Raw genomic sequence first — 19109 nt, forward strand, 5'->3', positions numbered from 1 at the left:
TCAGATAAAAAAAATAAAGAACCCAGACTCAATTCAATTTCTTTTTCTTTGTTGAAACGCAAAGGAACGATACTGAACAAATAAAATACAGCAACAAAATAAACAAAAGGAAAAGGTGGCAAAACCGTAATAGTTTCAGAGGTGAATGTACAAGATCTAATTTTATGGTGTTTGTATCGATGAATGTAGTTGGACAGATTCTAGAAACTACCTAGATTGTAGAAACTAAACTCACGTAGGCCTACAACCAACGTGTTGAAACCTATAGACTGCTTGCATCTTCAATGCTTTTCCATAGCACTAAAGATGAAAACAGTCTAGTTTTAAAAATATTTACCAAACATGCGAGTTTAGTTTCTGGTAGGCAACAACACAAAGCAAATTTAGTAACAGCAAACTTACACAAGATATGTAGCAGTAAGTTTAGCATCATAATAAGTTGTTTTTTATTGTTCTTTTTTATGAGAATGACTGTCCACTGCATTTTAATTCTAACAAGTAGGTTTGATGGCTGTGCAAATTAAAAATAGTAATTTCCAAATACTATTTATCGATGCATATTTTAAACTTTCGGTTTTTCCATCTTTTCCTTTTGTAGGTGTAAAATTTGTGTGTTTACTTTATCGTTCTTTTCATTTTCGCGCTAGCAATGAAAAATAAAATAGAATTGAATATTATCAAAACTAATCAAAGGAAAACGAAATCAAGGAAGACCAGCAAAAACATTCATGTGAAATCTCTTACAAAGCACAGCCGGAAGAACTGCGACAGTTGGCTTAAAATCGCCAATTATGGAGACTACAGTATTTATTAACGCTATTTTGCACCCAACTGGTGTGAAATAAGTAATTATTATTATGCTATAATTTAGGTTTTTTACTTTTTCATTGCTCTGCATGGAATTTTTAAATCCAGTTTTATTATGACGTCATAAGCATTTTTTTAAATTTGCAAAGCAGGAGCCTACCAATGCCATTGTCTGTGATAAAATAGCAAATCTAAGATTGAATTTGCACTGTTGACGAGAGAAAACAAAGATATTCCTTATTGCTTAAAAATTGTCTATAAAATTGTTACGATTAAATATTCAAGATGGATTATACTCCAAGGATAAGTATCTGTTAGTCTTGTTTAATAAACTTTTTTAATTTTGTTTTTTGAGTTGCTAGGGTAAAACTATAAATTCTCTAGTTTTTCTGCTGTTTGAATTTAAATCAGATCTTTATTTGTTCTTTCTTTACAGAGTGGATACATAAACAATCTTGATATTTTATAGCTTTTTCAGTAGGAAGTATACTGTAACATTTTATTCTTGGTTTCCTACATGAAGTCAATTGGATTTTCTAGTCTCAGAATAGTTTTGAGCTAAGTTACGGTCCTTTAAATTTCTTTCAACTGTTCATTTTGAAACAATTGATATTTGAGAAATGCGCTAAAAATGTTCACCAAAAAACTGTGTCGCGATAGAATAGGTTTGATTGTGTTTTTATCTACGTGCTGCTTGCTGTGCTACGTTAGATATTTGGAATTCTACGACACAGTAGCTAGCCTTCGGTTGTCTTTGATGCAACCTCTGGAGTCAAAAGACACCAAACAATCAATGAAGACGTCAAATGCAAGACAAAAGAAAGCTAAACGGCACATTTCACTAACAAAACGAAAGCCTCAAAACCGTACTGGACCAACTGTAATCATTGTAACCATGGGAAGATCTGGGTCAAGTATTTTCGGATCTATGTTTAACCAAGAGAATAGCCGAGCTTTTTATTTGTATGAACCACTGTTTCCCTTTGATGACACTTGTGACAAGTTTGAAAAAGTTGAAGTCTTGAAGCATCTTTCCAAGTGTGAATTTGAAGAAATTCAACCTCTCTATCGAAAAGCATTCTCACGCTTGAATCGCACTGACATGTTTGCAAGGTACAGTGAAGAATATGAAAAACTTATTAAAACTTTAATAGTTATTAAAAAAGCGATTTAAGCTACAACATCAAAAAATGTAGACGTTGAAATCAAAATGGTTGGAAGTTACTCGTTATCTTGAGGTGCTGATTTTCGCATACAAAGGATTCATTAAGGTAACCTAATTATAAAACCGTAAGATGACAACAGAGAGTTTTTGTTATGCTAACTGTTTATTGATCTCAACAAAGATAGAGAGTGTGAGATAGTGAGTCAGTGAAGATAGTGAGACAAAACAAAAATCATAAGTGTATTGATGCTTGGAATAATCTTGTTCACTATTGAAGAACTAACCGTTCTTTAATTTCTTTTAATTGCAAGATAGTTAGTTTATTACACTGTAAACTGAATGACAACACAAATGCTTGACAAAGTGCTTTATTTGCTTCCATGCAGGTGCAAGCACGACAAGATTTGCTTTGCGGATATACCGAGAAAAGTTGCAGCTTTTAGACCAAAAAAGGTGTGTATAAATGAGAGTGGAAAAGTATCTTGCAAGAGAAACGGCACTTTTTCTTTGCCAGCTTTGAGCAAAAACTGTAGTCAAAACTCCCATGTTGTTTTGAAGCTCATTAACTTGTGTAGGCTCAAATGGCTTCTGCCCTTGCTGCAAGATCCTGCCTATGACGTAAAAGTGATACATCTCGTTCGTGACCCCCGAGCTACAGTTAAGTCTAGAGCTGCACCGAAACTACAACGAGCGGCAACTATTAGGTAAGGTACGTAAGAACTCTAAGAAATCTATTCGGTTTGATAACAGGCTGAACTATTTTAGAGTCAGTTGGACCTATTCTGTGAAATTAAAAGTATTAGATTGCCTTTATTAACTTATTCTATTGGTTCATTAACGTACTTAAAATAATGCTTTTTTCTAAGCTTTATTGTAGTTGCAAGTTCGATACCCTAAATTTCGATAGATTTCGAATCCAGTCAGCAGCTTTTTTTGTCTCGCAATGTTAAGCCATCATAATTCGTTCATGTGCTCTTTGCATAGATCTTAGTTTTAAGAGTTAACTTTTTGTGAGTTTCCAAGTTTCTTCACCATTAACGGTTGCAAGAATGCATTGGTCGTAGACTTGTTTTTTGAGAGAAAAGGGCAATTTTGACTTAAAAATTGAATTTGCTCTGCCGAAAGCTTGCCAACCGAGTGATATTTTTTTGATATTTCATTTTCTTTGGTGGAGTTAGTTGTAATATTGATCAACTCTTTCGATTGTTCAAATTCTTTGTATTGTTCAAATTCGTTCAAATTCAAATATAGGCGTTAATAACATCACAAAAACTGTATTACTATTTAGTGTTGCTTGGGTTCATCCAAAATACTGTATATCAAATTTTAAACATAGGCTACCGTGCCTAAAATTGAATGACATTTATTTTTTGTGATATTAATCGACGAGAAAAAGATATTTAAAACAGTCTATTTTTAAACTTTGTTTTTTAATAATATTATTTACTTTCAAAGTATTCAAATTTAGATTTTTTGAGTTAAGGAAACAAGCAAAGAAAGTTTGCGGACAACTCACTCCCAATCTTGACTACGCTGACAACGTACTCAGTAAACTTGTGTCACGTAACAAATATCTACGAATCAGGTTTGAGGATTTTGCTTGGAACCCTGTGACAGTCGCAAAGACAGTTTATGACTTTATTGGGATGAACATAACAGAGGAAATAGAAAATTGGCTCTGGTCAGCTACTTCTCCCATAAATCATAAAAACTGGTCAAAACTGAGCGCTCACGGACTGCGCAGAAACGCTAAGTTTGTCATATCAGCTTGGAGGTCAGAATTGAGCTATTACAAAGTTTACCTAATTCAGAAAGTTTGTTCCAAAGCACTGAAACATTTGGGTTACAAAACTTTTACAACGGAAAAAGCGCTTCGGGATTTAAAAAATTTGCATTTTGAGCCAAAGTTTTGACAACTTTGTTGATTTATATATAGAAGTAGAGATATATTCAAATATATCTCTATCCCTGATATTTCTTTGACTGCGGCGACAAGACATCAATCTGACAATCACGAAATGAAATTTGGTCTTTCTCACCTTGTGATTTTTGGCAGTGATTTGCATAAATGCTTTTTGTTTTCATACATTGCTCTTACGTTTTGTCTAAGTTCAATTTACTCTTCAACATTAATCACAGTAGGCGTATCCCAGCCAGCAAAACCCGTCCTTTTTATATTGAATACACGCATTGACACACGTTTAAAGTCAAAGGCGGTACTAGAAGACTTATGGTGGAGCGGGTCTCGAAACTCGGAAATCAACAATTAATTGGCGAGATTTTTTTGTGTTTGTATTTGTGCCTCAAACATATAGAAATTGCAATAAAAGTATGGCCAGTGTACCTACTTAAGCTATGTGGCTCGTTTACACCAATTGAAAGCTGTGCCACCACCTATTTTTCCTACATGATGACGTCATTCACTATTATGAACTGATGAATATACTGTTGTAAGTTGCGTGTATTACTCTTAATTGTATATTAGTATTTTGGATTTTATTAGTATTTTCTCGGTGATGTTATTTTAAGATGAAGATGAGACTGCTCTTTATCAACACTGAACTAAATAAATTTGACTTGATTCTAGTTCGTTGATCTTGGTTCATTTGCACATTGCTGTACAATGCACGCACATTAGGAACTGGCTACAAACATTTAGGCTACAGATGGATTTTGGAAACCTCTAGAGAAGCTTATTCTTGTTTACATCAGTAGTTTGTGAGTCAATTCTGTGAATTGTTTGAGATAAAACTATCATTGTCAGATCTTATGAGACGGTGCAGAGACAACTTTAGTTATAAACCTTATTCACTTCATTAGTCTACGTCCGATATGCTAATGCTCTGCTCGGTAGCAAGGTGGCAAGCAATGACTTTCAAAAAAAAAAAAAATGTGGGAGAATCTTTATTCTTCCTTTGGGTCCTTCTTTTGTTAACAAGAGGCCTTTTCAGTTCAAATATAAAGACTCAACCAACTTACCACCAACAGACAAAGTTGCGCTTTTTGACGTATCTCTGGTATGGTTCGAATCAATAGCTTTCGGTTAATAAGACTAACCCAAAGAAATTGCCAGTAATGTTCGATATAAGAACACTACCGTTTACTGTCTTGTAAGCGGAGAAAACTTTTTCTCTCAACATTGAGAAAATTCCAAGTCATTTTCTAGCAATCTAACTAGTCAGACTTGGAATTTTCTCAATGTTGAGAGAAAAAGTTTTCTCCGCTTACACGACAGTAAACGATAGTTTTCTTATATCAAATATTTCGGTTAATAGTCAACAAAACTATAACCAATTGCATCACAGAGATCACAGAAACTCAAACAGTATAATTCGATCGGCTGAAAATATCCAACCATTTTGAGTCATGTTTTCATGGTAAATACGAGAACAAAGAAAAGTGACAGAAAGTGTCACTCTTGTCTGATGCAAATAAATAATAACCACGTCCCTTGGCTGTATGATATAACTCTACCTGGAAAGAGTAAAGTTTCAGCTACTATACAATATCGGTATGCCAGTGCTCTAACAGTGAAAAACTGAGGGACAATTTCGAAGAGCTTGAGTTACAGGACAATAAATAGTTATTTAAGTGTAGAGGGTAAAATTAAAAAAAAAGCTTATAAATCTTATAGCTGATAATGTGTTATGAGAGTAAAATCTGTCAAAAACAAACGAACTAACTAAGGGAGTAAAAATGCAATGACGTTTGGAGTTTGCTATAGTCAGAATTTTTATTTTTTAAAGCTTAAGTGATATTTTCTGCTACAAACATACTACAAGTTATTGTTTTTGTAGGCTAACGGCTAGTCAAAAGCACTTGCTTTTTCATGTGATTTAAAAGCGAGAAAACTAGGTTTTGTTTTTCGTTTGAAATGAAAATATCGGTCGTAAAAATGTTCCAACAATGAATCAAGCAAACACAGTCATAAATTTAGCAGACGTGGTGCTGTCAACGCATGTGACTAATCGTATTAAAAGTGTGCTCGGCCATTTGAACATGTGAGCCTGTTGCTCAAACCGCCAGACTGATAAGCGCATCGCACTGGTGGAAATGACGGCATGCAATGCAATCTAGGCAAGCAGTTTATATCCTTTCTCTGTTCAATTTTTAGCGAAGCTTTAGATTAAGATGCCACGAAAGTTGGAGGGCAGCTTTGAAACAAATTGAGTCTATTGCCAAAGCTAGATCTCTGCACGATTCCAACTGATGTCAAGCTAGCAGCTGCCGTCTCATCTCAGAAAACAAAATTACAGTAAAAGATTTTCTGTATAAATGTTAAACGTTTTGACAACAAAAAATTTAGCTTTCGCTTATAAGATGAGCATGGCCACCTAGAGATGCGGCCTGATTTGTCACATTTTGCAGATTTTGATTACAGCTACTGCTAGTGCTTGACTGACATTTTTTGAGATGTTTTTCCTCTTTGCGGTTTCCTAATGACATAAAACTTTTTTGTTGCCTTGGGGAAGCAGTAGCAAATGAAAAAAAGTAAGTTGAAAAACGCTGAATCAGACTGTTATTGAAAAATTAACAGTCTGACTAAAATCTTCGAAATCAAATTTTCTTTGTTTTTCAACATGTGAGGATGTTAAAACCTATTGTGTCATCTGGGGAAAAGAGTAAAGAAAGCGTAAAAATCTAATTTTTAGAAAAATTTATTTAAATGTTCGCCCAAAGTTAGAAAAACCTGGAAATTTCTGCAAAATGTGACAAATCAGGCCGTATCTTTAGGTGGCCATGGGATGAGCTATTTGCTTTGCAACGTTGGACAAGCAGCATAGTCTCTTTCCTTCATTTCCAGTAAGCCTGCAACAGATGTCTCTTGGTACGTTGTTTCTACGTTCCATGATGTTGACTCGTTGTAACAAAATTTTCATAAGACGAATTGTTGATTGGTACATGCAAAACCTTCAAACAGATTCTGTTGCTTGTGTCAATGCAGAACTGAGTATAAATCTAATAACAACAGTAATGACAGTTCTTTAAAATATGAAAATTTAAAACAATCTTGCTAAGTGGGCTATAATGCGCACAAACTGTTTTCGAATCCTTCATGGTGTTACACTGCAGCCTACCTCACTGATATCAAAATACAAAATATAACTTACTTTTTTGTATTATGTTCATGTAAAATCACATTTTCTGTGGGTTGTTTCAGAGCGTTTCCAAACATCTTTAGACAACTGCACTGGTGAAAAAACTTGTTGCTGTGTTTATTGCATTTCTGCACAAATCTTCAACCGACCTCAAACAGCTCGAGAGACGAAGGATGGGATGTGCAGTGTCAACAGATGTAGTGAGCTTGCCAGCTGAAGTGCCAAAAGACATAATATCGAACAATTCAGACAAAGCCATTTCTGGTAAGAATTGCTCAGTTTTTTCTTTGTAAAAACGGATTGATTTCCTAAGTCAGAAGTTTATTAGTTGTCACCGAGAGCTGCAGTAACCGAAAAAGTTCTTTACTCTTAGCTAAGTACTGGTTCGTTGACACTTCAAGTCACCAAATAGTTTGCATGATCATTTTTTGTACAACATGTATACCTTCCTGTCAAGGATAATATCGATAGACAAAATGCAGCAGGGCGAGGTTAGCTAAATAGCTTTTAAAGGTACACTAATTGAAAAAAGTCTAAGTTTCTTGCAAATTTATAACATTAATCCATAAAAAAATCATGTAGGCTAGCAGATCCAGATAAGTAAAAACTCGTTCAAAGAAATAGCCTATATTTCTTTGTAAAAAAATTGCAGATTATATATATATATTTTTTTATAGGGTCTGACCCGAACCTCCTATTAATCAAATCGAAAATCATCACCGATTTTTGTGAAAAAGAGAAATGCAATGATGACGTGATCTCCTTCCCTCCCGATTCTGCTGGTTCGGAAACAATTGGGTTTGCATTAAAAGACACCCCACCGACTGCTAAAGCGACAATTATTCGTGGAAAATCAGCACATGAGAAAAGCACCAATAACAACACAAGTGTTTCCTTGCCCCACCAAATTAATGATTTGCCCCCATCTAACAATATAATCCTCACCCCTAAACATGGAGATTCTGAGGCATCCGTCAGAAGAAGAAGCGCAGGAGACTTAGGAGTAAGCCAAAAATTTCCACGCCCTTTGCTCAATGAACAATTTAGGACCTGAATTTTAGAACTACTCAAGCCATATTTAGTGGAAATTGGGTCATCACCAAAATATGTCTTATGATGGTCCCCGCACAATTAGATTTGAAAAACAGCTTAAGTTTGTTATATCACACGCTGGTGTTTGCATAGAAATACACGATCAAACAACGTTGAAAGAACATTCAAAGTTGTTGAAAGAGTTAAAACTTTAACTTGCTTTGTCTCAAAAGCTATATTTTCGACTTAAGTAGTTCTTCAACTCAGGTCTTCAATTGTTATACCATACAGACAACACTTTGCAAACAAATAAATCCAAACCGCTTTTTGTTTTCTGTCTTATCTTAATTTTCAACCGAAAGCATTGGCCTGCCATGAAAACGTAAAGTTTATTGAAGAAATAATTTTTTTTTTTTTTTTGCAGAACGTCACAAGAATCACTTGCATTCCCAGATCTTTAGTCAAATCTAATGCTTTGTTAAATTCTGGGTTTAAAGAAGTCAAAACAAAGACACCTTTGTTTGGACCAAGAAACAGGTAGGCTGGAGTGTTAAAAAATAAATAACCACTAAAGATTTCAACAAGATTTTATGAATTTGATGGTGATACTTTCTGGAAAATGATAGCAACTTGACTTTATTGTTTGGCTTTAGTACAACAACACCAATCAAGATTACACAAATTTTCTATGAGTCTAGTGATAATCACAGTGGCGAATAGAAACGTTGTTGTAGCTTTCATGACCAATTACATGTTGGTTCTTATTACTTTATTTTATGATCAATAGATCGTAGCCTCCTAATGGAATAACAGCTAGCAAGGATATTCTTAACGATTTGACAATGATGCTAATTTTTCAGGCATTTAAAACTTACTGAAAGTCAAAAAGATTTCTTTGAAATGTTGGACCAAAAAATTGCTCAGGTAAGTCTAATTTCAAACACTTGAAAGCTATCAACCCTAATACAGCAATGTGAAGGTGAAATCTATGTGTAAGCATTGCAGGTCGTTGCAGTCAGGCGAATCGGTGGTCATTCCCACTCCTTTACTAGTAGTTTAAATCTTGTGCAAACAAGGATTCAAGTGCACTTGAAATCTTCACTTAAGCCACTTAAACCTGAAATTTTCAATGAAGTCATATTTCCATGCTATCGCTTTGCTCTTGAAGTCCCTCATAGATTTCTCAAAAAACTGCCTCAAAAATCGCCATGTTTTCTGTTTCTTCAATTTGAAAACGCGAAAATCATACTGCGAAACAAAACCTGGTGACTTAACGATCAGAATATAATGCTTAGAATATTTGCACAAACACAAGATTTTAAGACAATCCTTGCTTTTTAATGGATATTTTTGTACTATTTCTTTCCTTGAGAGTCATCTTTTATAGAGGTAACTTTTTTTTCAACAACAATTTTATTTCTACCGGACCCAAAACATTTTCACAACGGCCCTAGTGTTGACCAGCTTAGCTGTAAGGTCGCCTGATATGTATCTGCTAAACCTCGCCTAAAAATCTAGAAATTCTGTTACAAGATAATACAGAAACCTAGCCATTGGCACTTGGGAAAGCAATCGTCCCCCTCCAAAAGTTTATCTTGCCGCGCCTCCCAAACAAAGAGTTTTTAACACTATCGCATCATTTTTAATGACATTGTATTACATGTTGAATGACATTTTATAAATTTTTGGCTGCATTCAGTAGTATATATTCAAAGAAGTTCTACTTTTCAAAAATTAAAAAAATTCCCTCCTCTCAGTTGCTTTAGCCCCCCCCCCCCATAATTTTATTTTTTGCTACATCACCAGGTTAATCGTGTAGTCTTATAATAAATGTTGATTCTTTTACGACAATATTTTCTAGGCTTAACCTTGATGTAAGCTAAAAAGGGGGTATCATTTTCAAGTAGTAGAATGAAAATTTTGAGAGCATGATTCAGTGTTTCAATTCCTTTAGTGGGAAATCTCAAACAGGTAATAACAATACTTTGTTAGCAAGGTACGTTTGAAATTAAATGATACGTAATATATCTTCTGCCGTAAAACGAAAAACGTTTCAGCTACTTCTTTCATCCATTAATCGATTGTACTCAAAAAGTATTCAACCATATGTTCAACGTGGTTCATCCCACACCGTATTGTAGCTACCATCAGAGCAAACAACATAAATAACATGTTTACGGTTGTGCTTAAACATGATTTGCGTTTACACAGTTTAAAATTTATTGTTTGAAAAGCTTTTACAGGTGAGCAGGCTGGTCATTCAAAGATTATTCTGACTAATACTGATTAAACTTTGCTTTGAAGTATGTTTTCAAGAAGGAGACAAAAACTTGTCTTTTAGAGCCTTTATTACAATCATAAAAATGCCATTTTGCATATCAGATTATTATTGTCAATTTTTTTTCTGACAAGTTTGGTTAATTTCATTTGAGAGATGTGCTTAAATTAGGAACAGGCTGCAAGCTGATAGCAGTTGGGTAAACACAAAATCTGGACAGATAGGCTGTATAACCTATAGTCACTTGGCCTACGATAGAACAAGAATTACTAGCCAAAGCGCAAATATCAATATTTTCCTCTTTCATAACATAGTGATGATGATTGTGTGCCTGATCTGATGCGATCATGGTCTTCCAAACTTTTCTGTCATTTAACATGCGTATAAAATCGGTAGTTTTGATTGTTGTGTTTGTGGCCCATTGGTTCAAGCTGTTTTTACAAGTTAATTTTTGCCGACCTTTGCTTCTTTTTCCTTGTATTATGCCCAATAATGCTAATTTTATCTAGCGCCTTCTAACTTTTGTTATTAATCTCTTTTCTGTTTTTTACGATTCATAAAATTGCTTAAAAATGCAATCATTCTAAATTTGCAAAACAAATCTTAAAATTTCACAAGCGTTTGACTTTTTGCTTGCCTGGAAAGTTAGTTAGACTTTTACGTCTAGCTTACATAAAATCATAAATTTAAAACTCAAAAATCTGAGAAGAAAATATATGTTTACAGATCAAAAACAAAGAATAAATGATAATATGTAGAATTTGTCAAAGACAGAATAACTTGTTCGGCAACACTGCTACTGGTGGAGCATGTCACCAACACGTATAAAGCGACTCGTAGAAATCAGTCCTGACGATAGTTTATTCTTTACAATGCTAAAAGTTCTAGAAGTGGCATTTCTTCAAGTCCCTTAAAAATCGAAAAAAAAAAAAAACAATTGTGACGAAAGTAAGCAAAGACAGACAGATTTTTAATGTTCATCGGATATTCCACCTACACTTCAAATCAAAGAAATGCCTTGATTTAAAATATAAAAGTGTAGAATTAAACTTTCGAAAAAGCAATACGATTCGGTGATAAATATATATTTTTTTTTTTATAAATATTAATAAACTCTCAAAGAAAACACATTCTATTTGTGGAACAATAAAAGCTAAAAAGTCAACTATTTTTGTAAACTTTGCTGTACACATGAATTAAACTTTCCATTTTGTTACTTCAGTTCACAAGGTAAGGAGAAATGACACTGAAAACAAAAAGTAGTATTTACATTTGTATGCAATAAAAATAATTCCAGCTTGTTTTTCTGAAAATGGAAAAGCCCATTTAAATCTTAATTAAATATTTAAACGGAAAAGTAAATGTTCCTATTTTTTTTGCAATAGTTTTGTTGTTTTTTTGTATAGCATGTACTGAAATTTGTAGGTTACATTTAACAAGTAATATCTCTTTTGAAATGTAATGCTATCATCCGTCATCACATTTCAGAAATCAATTTACAAGTTATAGCAGCGCAATCAATCAGTGAAGCAACCAAAATTTTTCCAACATATGAAATTTTTAACGTCATCAGTAGGGCCCGCAAAAGTTAAGAAAGTCAAAAATTTTTAAGGACCTTGTCTGTGCACGAATCAAAGAATAAAGTTGTTTTCAGAACCTTGGGGATTGTTTGTAAGAAGTTTATAGATCAAAATAAAGTCAAAATTTACAATAAACTCAAAATTTTCAGTAAAGTCAAAATTGTCAAATTATGGCTTTTGACAAACTTTTTGTTTTTCTTGAGAGTAATTTTTGTCAAAATCCTCGTAGAAGCATTGTAAATCAGAAATTGCGACACAATTAACCGTATCTGTCACTGCTTCCTTTTGGCGGCAAGAGTAACTGGCCGAGACCATCAGGTCTACGTCTCTCTTATTGCTAATTACTCCGTCGGCTTATATCAAATAACAACGGGAAAAAGTATACCGTTGGTCAAAAGCCTTATCTATCACTTCAATCAATTTATTTCACAAAATATATTCGTGATTGTGTATTTTAGGTAGAAAAGGTGATAAAGACTCGGTTTTTGACCTATTTTCGCCATTACTTGGTCAAATTTTTCAATTCACATTTTATTTTGAAAGTTTTCTTGCGTTGAACACAGAATTTCATCAATTTTTTTTTTTCCGTTTTTGTGCAAACAGTATTCCATGCACTTTTTGCACTACAAAGAAATTTGCGCAAATAACAAATTACCTTCCTAATTATTGTCTGCCAGCAAAGAATGACTCATATCGCGTCAGATCGCGACTCCCTACCCAGACAGCAAAATCGACATTGAATCAATGCTGCCTGGGTAAAGAATGGAATTTTAGCGCCGTCGACAAACACAAAATGAAACCGCACGCTAATAGTAAACTGTCAATCAAGCAATTGAATATCAGAAAATTTCTTGCATTTTATAACTGGCTGTGACAAAAGGTTTATTGTGAACTTCACAATCATCCGATACCAACATAATCGGGATTAAAAGTTGGGGCAAGAAAAAAAAGCAAAAGTCAAGAAATCTCAGGTTTCTAGCGTCACTGCTTCTATTGTGAAATTGCTGAATTAGCAGAGGGCGAGACCATAGGGTCTACGCCAGTAACAGATACGGTTAAACCATAGTAACCCATAAAAGCAGGAAATATATCACAAGGCCAAAAGTAATCACAAAAGTTAAACAGATTTGTCAAGATTTTCCTTGTGAATTTAATGTAACTCTCGGGGGTGATTGAAGGTGCAATTTTTGCGCGTTTATAGTGAAGTGCGATAAAAAGTATTTTGTTGAAAGCCACAGAAAAAGTATACGCCATCAAGCTGGCTTAGAGCGACAACAAAGTTTCGCAATCAAGGCAAACTTTTATTGAACAAGCCCCTTTTATTGAACACGTTTGGCTCTGAAATCGACAAAATATTATGTTTGGGTAACTGGTATCAATTCAAGGAAGAACTGTGGCTTCTACAAATAAGCAATTTGGTCAAAATAAAATCAAAACAACATTTTTTTTAGGTCATAATAAAAATGGCCCTCGTCATCAGACTTCCTGATATTTTTTTTTTTGTTAAGATAAAGCATTTTAAAAGCAAATTAAATATTATCTGCTAAATCCGCATGTTTCGCTAACAGTCGAACATTTGAAATGCCAATTGGTCTAAAACGTTTTTGCATTCCCAGTTCTTACTTAAACAGAATCCAATTAAAACATTTTGAAAAAAACTTTTTCACGATTTTCAGAAATTATTTTTTTATTATCATTGTTTTTGTGTTATCTGAATGTACGAGACTTAGATTACTTGGAGATTAGGTCAAATTTAATTTTGCATATTAAAATTCTTACTAGGTCTTTTAATTTTTGTTTATTGAATAACATATTTTTGAAGTAGAACTTATCAAAGCAAGAAGTTTTATTGTTTAATATCCAATCCAAACTATCTGCTTCTATCCAAAACATTGTTTTTTTTCTGACATATTGCATTGTATCTCGTTAAAGTGGGTTACTCAGTAGTTACCAATCTTACTTGCTCATACATTTGTGTGTATTTTGGAGGCCGAAAGGTAAGCTATGTCAATAATGTCAAACTGTTTGCTTTGGGTTGTTCGACATCTCGTATTATTCTTGTTCAAACATGTTACAAAAATAGGTAGCCCACTCTTAGACGACACACTTTGATCTATTAGGCCTACAACTGATAGGCCATGTCTTATCCTTTTCTCTTTTCTGTCTAAACGAGAGTTTAGCAGAATTGTAATTCCTAAGACAGCTCGTGTAATCTTTAGTATAATACACAATGTATATTGGCAGTAGAATTAGTGATGTAGCAATAGAAAGAAAATTTTAGGAAAGCAAAATAAAATGTTGGGGAGGGGAGCAAACATCATTCAACATGAATTACAGTGTGTTAAAACGTTGGTATAGTATTAAAGTTATAATTTTTGGGGGGCAAGATAAAATTTTTCGCCAGGCGATTGACCTTCTGAAATCCCCCGTGGCTACGTCTCTTGATCGAATGTGGTGCAGTTATTCCGGCCCATTGGGTTTGTCATGATGTAGCACACTGACCACATGTGACTTGTAACAATATTTACACTCGATTTATCCGTTTCCACCGCAGAAGCAAAACAAACAACAGATGTAGCCAAGGCAATATAGGCTTTAACCAGTGTTGATGTAATTAGATACAACTCTTTTTTCCCAACACCTGCTATGATACAGTAGAAGCAATGGCAGATCCTGGGAGAGAGGGGGGAGGGGGTGACTAGGGAGATCGCATTCATAAAACATAGAAAAGTAACTTTATTCATGGAATTTTTGCAAGGTTGGATTAATGTAGAACTACACATCATTGTGTTTTGTTAAAATCCCTCCCCCTTAATACTACTAGCTGGACCACCCCTTGATATAAGACTGTCTGTACTAGCCTATGAAGAATTGTGTTCAGCATACAACTCTGGCTACAATATTGTTAAGTAGTGTTTTTGAACACTATTTTACGTAGTTTCTTTATGCATCTTTCATTGTTTAGGGGAGAGATTACTGCTCGGAAGATGAAATGTCTTTGTCATCGTCACATTCGCTTCCTTTCATATGTCGGAGTAACAGCAATCAGACAAACGGAATTTTGACGTCATCTTTTCCACAGCAAGTTAGATGACGTTGCGATTACGTAACCTATGCAATGACGTATCAACCAAAACATGTCATCGAAGCATACAAGCAAAATAATTGTATTTATTGTTAAAAAATGTTTTACTTGGGACATTTTTTAATTTTTAACGTTCAATGCATGTTTAAAGTTTTGTCAAAGTCTTAGGAATCGAAAAGTAGCGTCGACTGCAGTTTCTCTTGTAAAATCTTCAAGTCTTTTCGAAAATGTAATTTTGCTTACAGAAATTAACATGTCAAGGGTTTTATCTTTCGAAAACAACATAGCTACAGGGCCACAATAAATACTTAGGCTACTATCTACTAGTCAATTCAGCAGATAATCTTTATTGTTGATTTATAAAAGTTTTGGTTTATATGATCATAACTTTAGACAAGCATGGTATTGGTAGTAGCCTTGTCTTATAGTGTGCACTTTTGCTACATCACAAACTCTACGCTGCTGAAACTTCATTGAATGCAACACTTCAACATTTTGCAAAGCCGCCTTACAACAACGCAATGCAATTTTGATATCCAGTGAAAAGATTTTTAAAAAGTTTTTGTCTTTGTTTTGTTTATTTTTATTAGAGCGTTGATTTTGCATTTTACATTGTCGTCTTTTTGTCTTGCAAAGTATTCTGATCAAACAATTTCACACAAAAAAAATTCAAGCAATTGCAACTTTATTATTAGCGATTTCGCGACCAGAAATAAATATCAGTGCGAAAAGATCAGAAATGACATTCAAAAGTTGAATAAATATTGTTGGCAAAGTCTATAGAGTTTAGGAGTATATGAAAAAAAAACATATTTTCTAATTTGAAGAATTCATGTAGCATGGCTTAGCAAAATATAATTACAGGAATTCAAAATTACAGTAGGAATGCTCAATGACAAACAAAATGCCTTGGAAAGCGAACAAAGGAAACAGGCTTAGGCCTGCAGTTAATATTCTTGAAACGTCTAATGGTCTTCTTCATCCTTGATTGGATGTTATTGAAATTGAGAAAATTAAATTTTATTTGAATAATCCTCTCCTGAAGACCCAACAAAGGTGATATGCTACTTTTTTTGGGAAAGTAGCATATAGTAGCTCTAACTGTATTTCCTGTAATTGTTTCCGATATACGTAAATTTCCGGAGTGAGCCAACAAACATATGAAACCACGCAATAAATATAGCATCAATAGCAATTTCACTGCAGTTATATCAAGCAAGGATTTAATATAAATCAACAAAACAAAACTAGCAACGCTATAGCTTCCTTCCGTTTGCAGTGAACAAAGTGTAAACTTGAAATGCTTTAGGTTTTCTTCCTTTAAACATAATATGGTCAGCCGAAATCAACAAATCAATCCTTTCTTTGTTAATTCAGCGTTTGCAAACGTTAAATCAATGCGAAAAGGGATAGTCTAAGCGTCGAAAGGTTTCGCAAAACATTTTTTTCGTCAGAATATAAATATATTAATTTGGTGAAGCACTGGACCATCTCCCAACAGGAAAGCAACAAATGGTTTCAAGACCTGAAATAAAAATCGATGCTTTAGTACAACGCTAGCCTTTTACTTGGTTACCAAGCATGCATGAGGTTTAGAAATAGTTTTAATAATAGGCTACTTTTGCAGACTTACACTAATGAGAGTACAAAGGTAGATTTTTTATTTTTTATAAACTCTGATAGCTGAGAAGAACGCCCCTTTCTTCACAAGCCCATATTATTACATTTTGTGTAAACATAGGTGATGATGATGATGATGGCGTATGAGCAGATCTTTCGAGGCTAGATTGGAGGGCAGGAAATCTTCAGCCACTCAGCAGTCTCGTCATCCAGGACCCTCAGACCATGCGCACCGTGTGGAGGCCGGTGGGTTAGGCAGTGGTGGATGGCATGGTCTGGGGTCTGTTCAGTGGCACCACACTCGCATTCTGATGAAAGAGCCAGGCCCCACTTGTGCATGTCCGAACGAAAGCAGCCGACGCCAGTTCGCAGGCGGTTAAGCCTGACCCACGCAAGCCTTGCGAGAGACATCCCTGGTGGACAGGGATCGGCGTTGGGTATGAAGTCACGGAGCGTGGAGGTGTGATTTTGCCACTCCGTGCTCCACATATGGTTCGTCCAGTGTGCCGCACTTAAACCAAGTTCTTCTGCGTTCTTAAGTAGTTGTTGTGCGGCAGGCACAAAGGGGCGTCTTGATTTCAGCCGCTGCTTTATAGGTGGGGGTCTCTTGAATGTTGCATAGAGGATATGGTCGGGGTCCAAAGCGCGGCGAGCGAGAGAAATCGTGGCTCCTTTACGGCATAGCTCAGCGGGTTAGATGCCTGCTAGGATGGGTAGGCAGTCCGTTGGAGTGGGACGCAAGCATCCAGACACAGTACGCAGTGCGTCGTTGATGGCGGTATCAATCTGGTGGGTGTGAAAACTACGACACCAGACCGGCGCGCAGTACTCAGCGGTGGAATGAACAAGGGCTAGGGTAGCTGTACGAAGAGTTTTAGCACCAGCTCCCCAGCCGGAACCCGCCAATCGCCACAAAAGTGCGACGCGTGTAGATAGTTTTTTGCGCAGTGACTTCAAGTGCCGGCGGTACGTGAGTGACCTGTCCAGGGTTATGCCGAGGTATGTAGGTTCGGCACAGTAGGGCAGGCGTTCCCTATCAATGTTGATGTTTATCTCACGCTGTGCCTCCCGATTGTTAAGGTGGAAGGCCGCCGACACTGTCTTTGACTTGCTGAGCTGTAGCTTCCATTTCTGGAGGTATGCTGATAGTGTTTGCATGTCTTGGCTAAGGTTCCTCTCAACTGACTGCCAGTTTCCTGCTGAGTGCAGGAGTGCCAGGTCGTCTGCGTAAGCATATTTCCTGGAGATGGTGGGGGGCAAGTCGTAGGTGTATATGTTGAACAGAAGAGGAGCCAAGACTGAGCCCTGTGGGACGCCGTTTTTAAGTCGGCGTAGTCTGCTTTGACGACCGCTACCGGTTGTGAGGGTAAAATTGCGGTTTTGCACAAGTTCCATCATCATATGGACCATGTGTCTGGTGATGTAGGCCTAGTTCAAAATATTCAGGTCTCAAATTGTTTCAAGTCCCAGTTATGAGATCCCAAAGCTAAGTCAAGTCTCAATTTGGCTCCAAACATTTGATGATGAAAAGCAGCTAGTATAACAGTAGGCTACTAAGCACATTGGCAATGTAAACTATCAAGCACACTAACACTAGCAATGCAAGACAGTTTTGAGGCAACATACCTGATATTTTTTGTCTATTCACCACTCTGGACATCTGGAAGGTCCAAAGCATGTTCTTTGCTCAATGTTTTTGCCTTTGCACGATCTGTTGCCATTTAAAGATCCTTGACAAATTCTTCTTCTTACAACTCTATTGCGCCCACAAGTAACAGGACAAGAACTCCAAATACTCCACGCGCTCCAAGCAGCTGTGAGTGCAATTAACTTTTTAAGATGTTGAATACAAGTCAAGTTATTCTCACTCGAATCATGTTTTTCAAGATGAATAGTTTCGAAAAATCAAACTGAATACTCAATCTCAAAAAAGATGTTTATGTTTAGGCTAGACATACCGGCCATGTCCTTTCTTATGAACAGCATTGTTGGCCTAGAAGTTTCGAAAACTGTTTAGAAACTGTTCACGCCATATTATGAGGTAATCAATATATAGCATTATTGTTACAAAAACCACTATAGTAAGTTGACGATAATGTTTGCAATTGAACTATTGGGCCATGGTCCATTATCTGACATTCTTAGCATTTTTTCTTGTGCTTTTTTTTAATAATATCGGGCCTGCAATTGTTGTCGTCTATTTTGCTACCACACTTTGTAACACATAAACAAGAAAAAAAATGAGCTCACAGTCAGATGTTGTTACCATTTGTACAAGGAGTTGAAGGACTTCGGCAGGGCTTAGCTTGAGCAAAAACGCCGGGGCAATTTCTTGCCTCTTGACTGGGGTTTGACCTCAATACGCAACGTCTTCTTCTTGTGTGGGAGCTTTTACAACCCGACGGACAGCTGCTCCATTGTGTCCAGGCACTCCAATTAGCAT

General features: G+C 35.7%; 2 protein-coding genes across 6 annotated transcripts; both read left to right on the forward strand.

Moving 5' to 3' along the window:
- The first annotated feature begins 1253 nt into the window (after positions 1 to 1253).
- On the forward strand, positions 1254 to 4482 carry LOC145774641 (carbohydrate sulfotransferase 5-like). 5 transcript variants are annotated; one of them, XR_014290026.1, is made up of 4 exons: positions 1254 to 1920; positions 2359 to 2425; positions 2548 to 2676; positions 3456 to 3593. XR_014290026.1 is itself a non-coding variant. In XM_082585931.1 (3 exons), the coding sequence occupies exons 1-3, from the start codon at positions 1439 to 1441 to the stop codon at positions 3883 to 3885; spliced, it is 1245 nt and encodes a 414-aa protein (XP_082442057.1). In that variant the 5' UTR covers positions 1254 to 1438; the 3' UTR covers positions 3886 to 4482. The 5 variants fall into 5 exon arrangements, 2 of the variants coding, with proteins under 2 accessions (XP_082442057.1, XP_082442058.1); XR_014290025.1 differs by having other exon boundaries at positions 3441 to 3551; XR_014290027.1 differs by having other exon boundaries at positions 2548 to 2681; positions 3456 to 3466.
- Positions 4483 to 7172: 2690 nt separating this feature from the next.
- Positions 7173 to 15698, forward strand: LOC145774809 (uncharacterized). The gene is made up of 5 exons (XM_082586123.1): positions 7173 to 7335; positions 7749 to 8074; positions 8528 to 8640; positions 8964 to 9027; positions 14927 to 15698. The coding sequence occupies exons 1-5, from the start codon at positions 7245 to 7247 to the stop codon at positions 15053 to 15055; spliced, it is 723 nt and encodes a 240-aa protein (XP_082442249.1). The 5' UTR covers positions 7173 to 7244; the 3' UTR covers positions 15056 to 15698.
- Positions 15699 to 19109: the final 3411 nt, after the last annotated feature.

This window comes from Aplidium turbinatum, chromosome 7 (genome assembly GCF_918807975.1).
Source record: "Aplidium turbinatum chromosome 7, kaAplTurb1.1, whole genome shotgun sequence".
Classification (NCBI taxonomy): domain Eukaryota; kingdom Metazoa; phylum Chordata; class Ascidiacea; order Aplousobranchia; family Polyclinidae; genus Aplidium; species Aplidium turbinatum.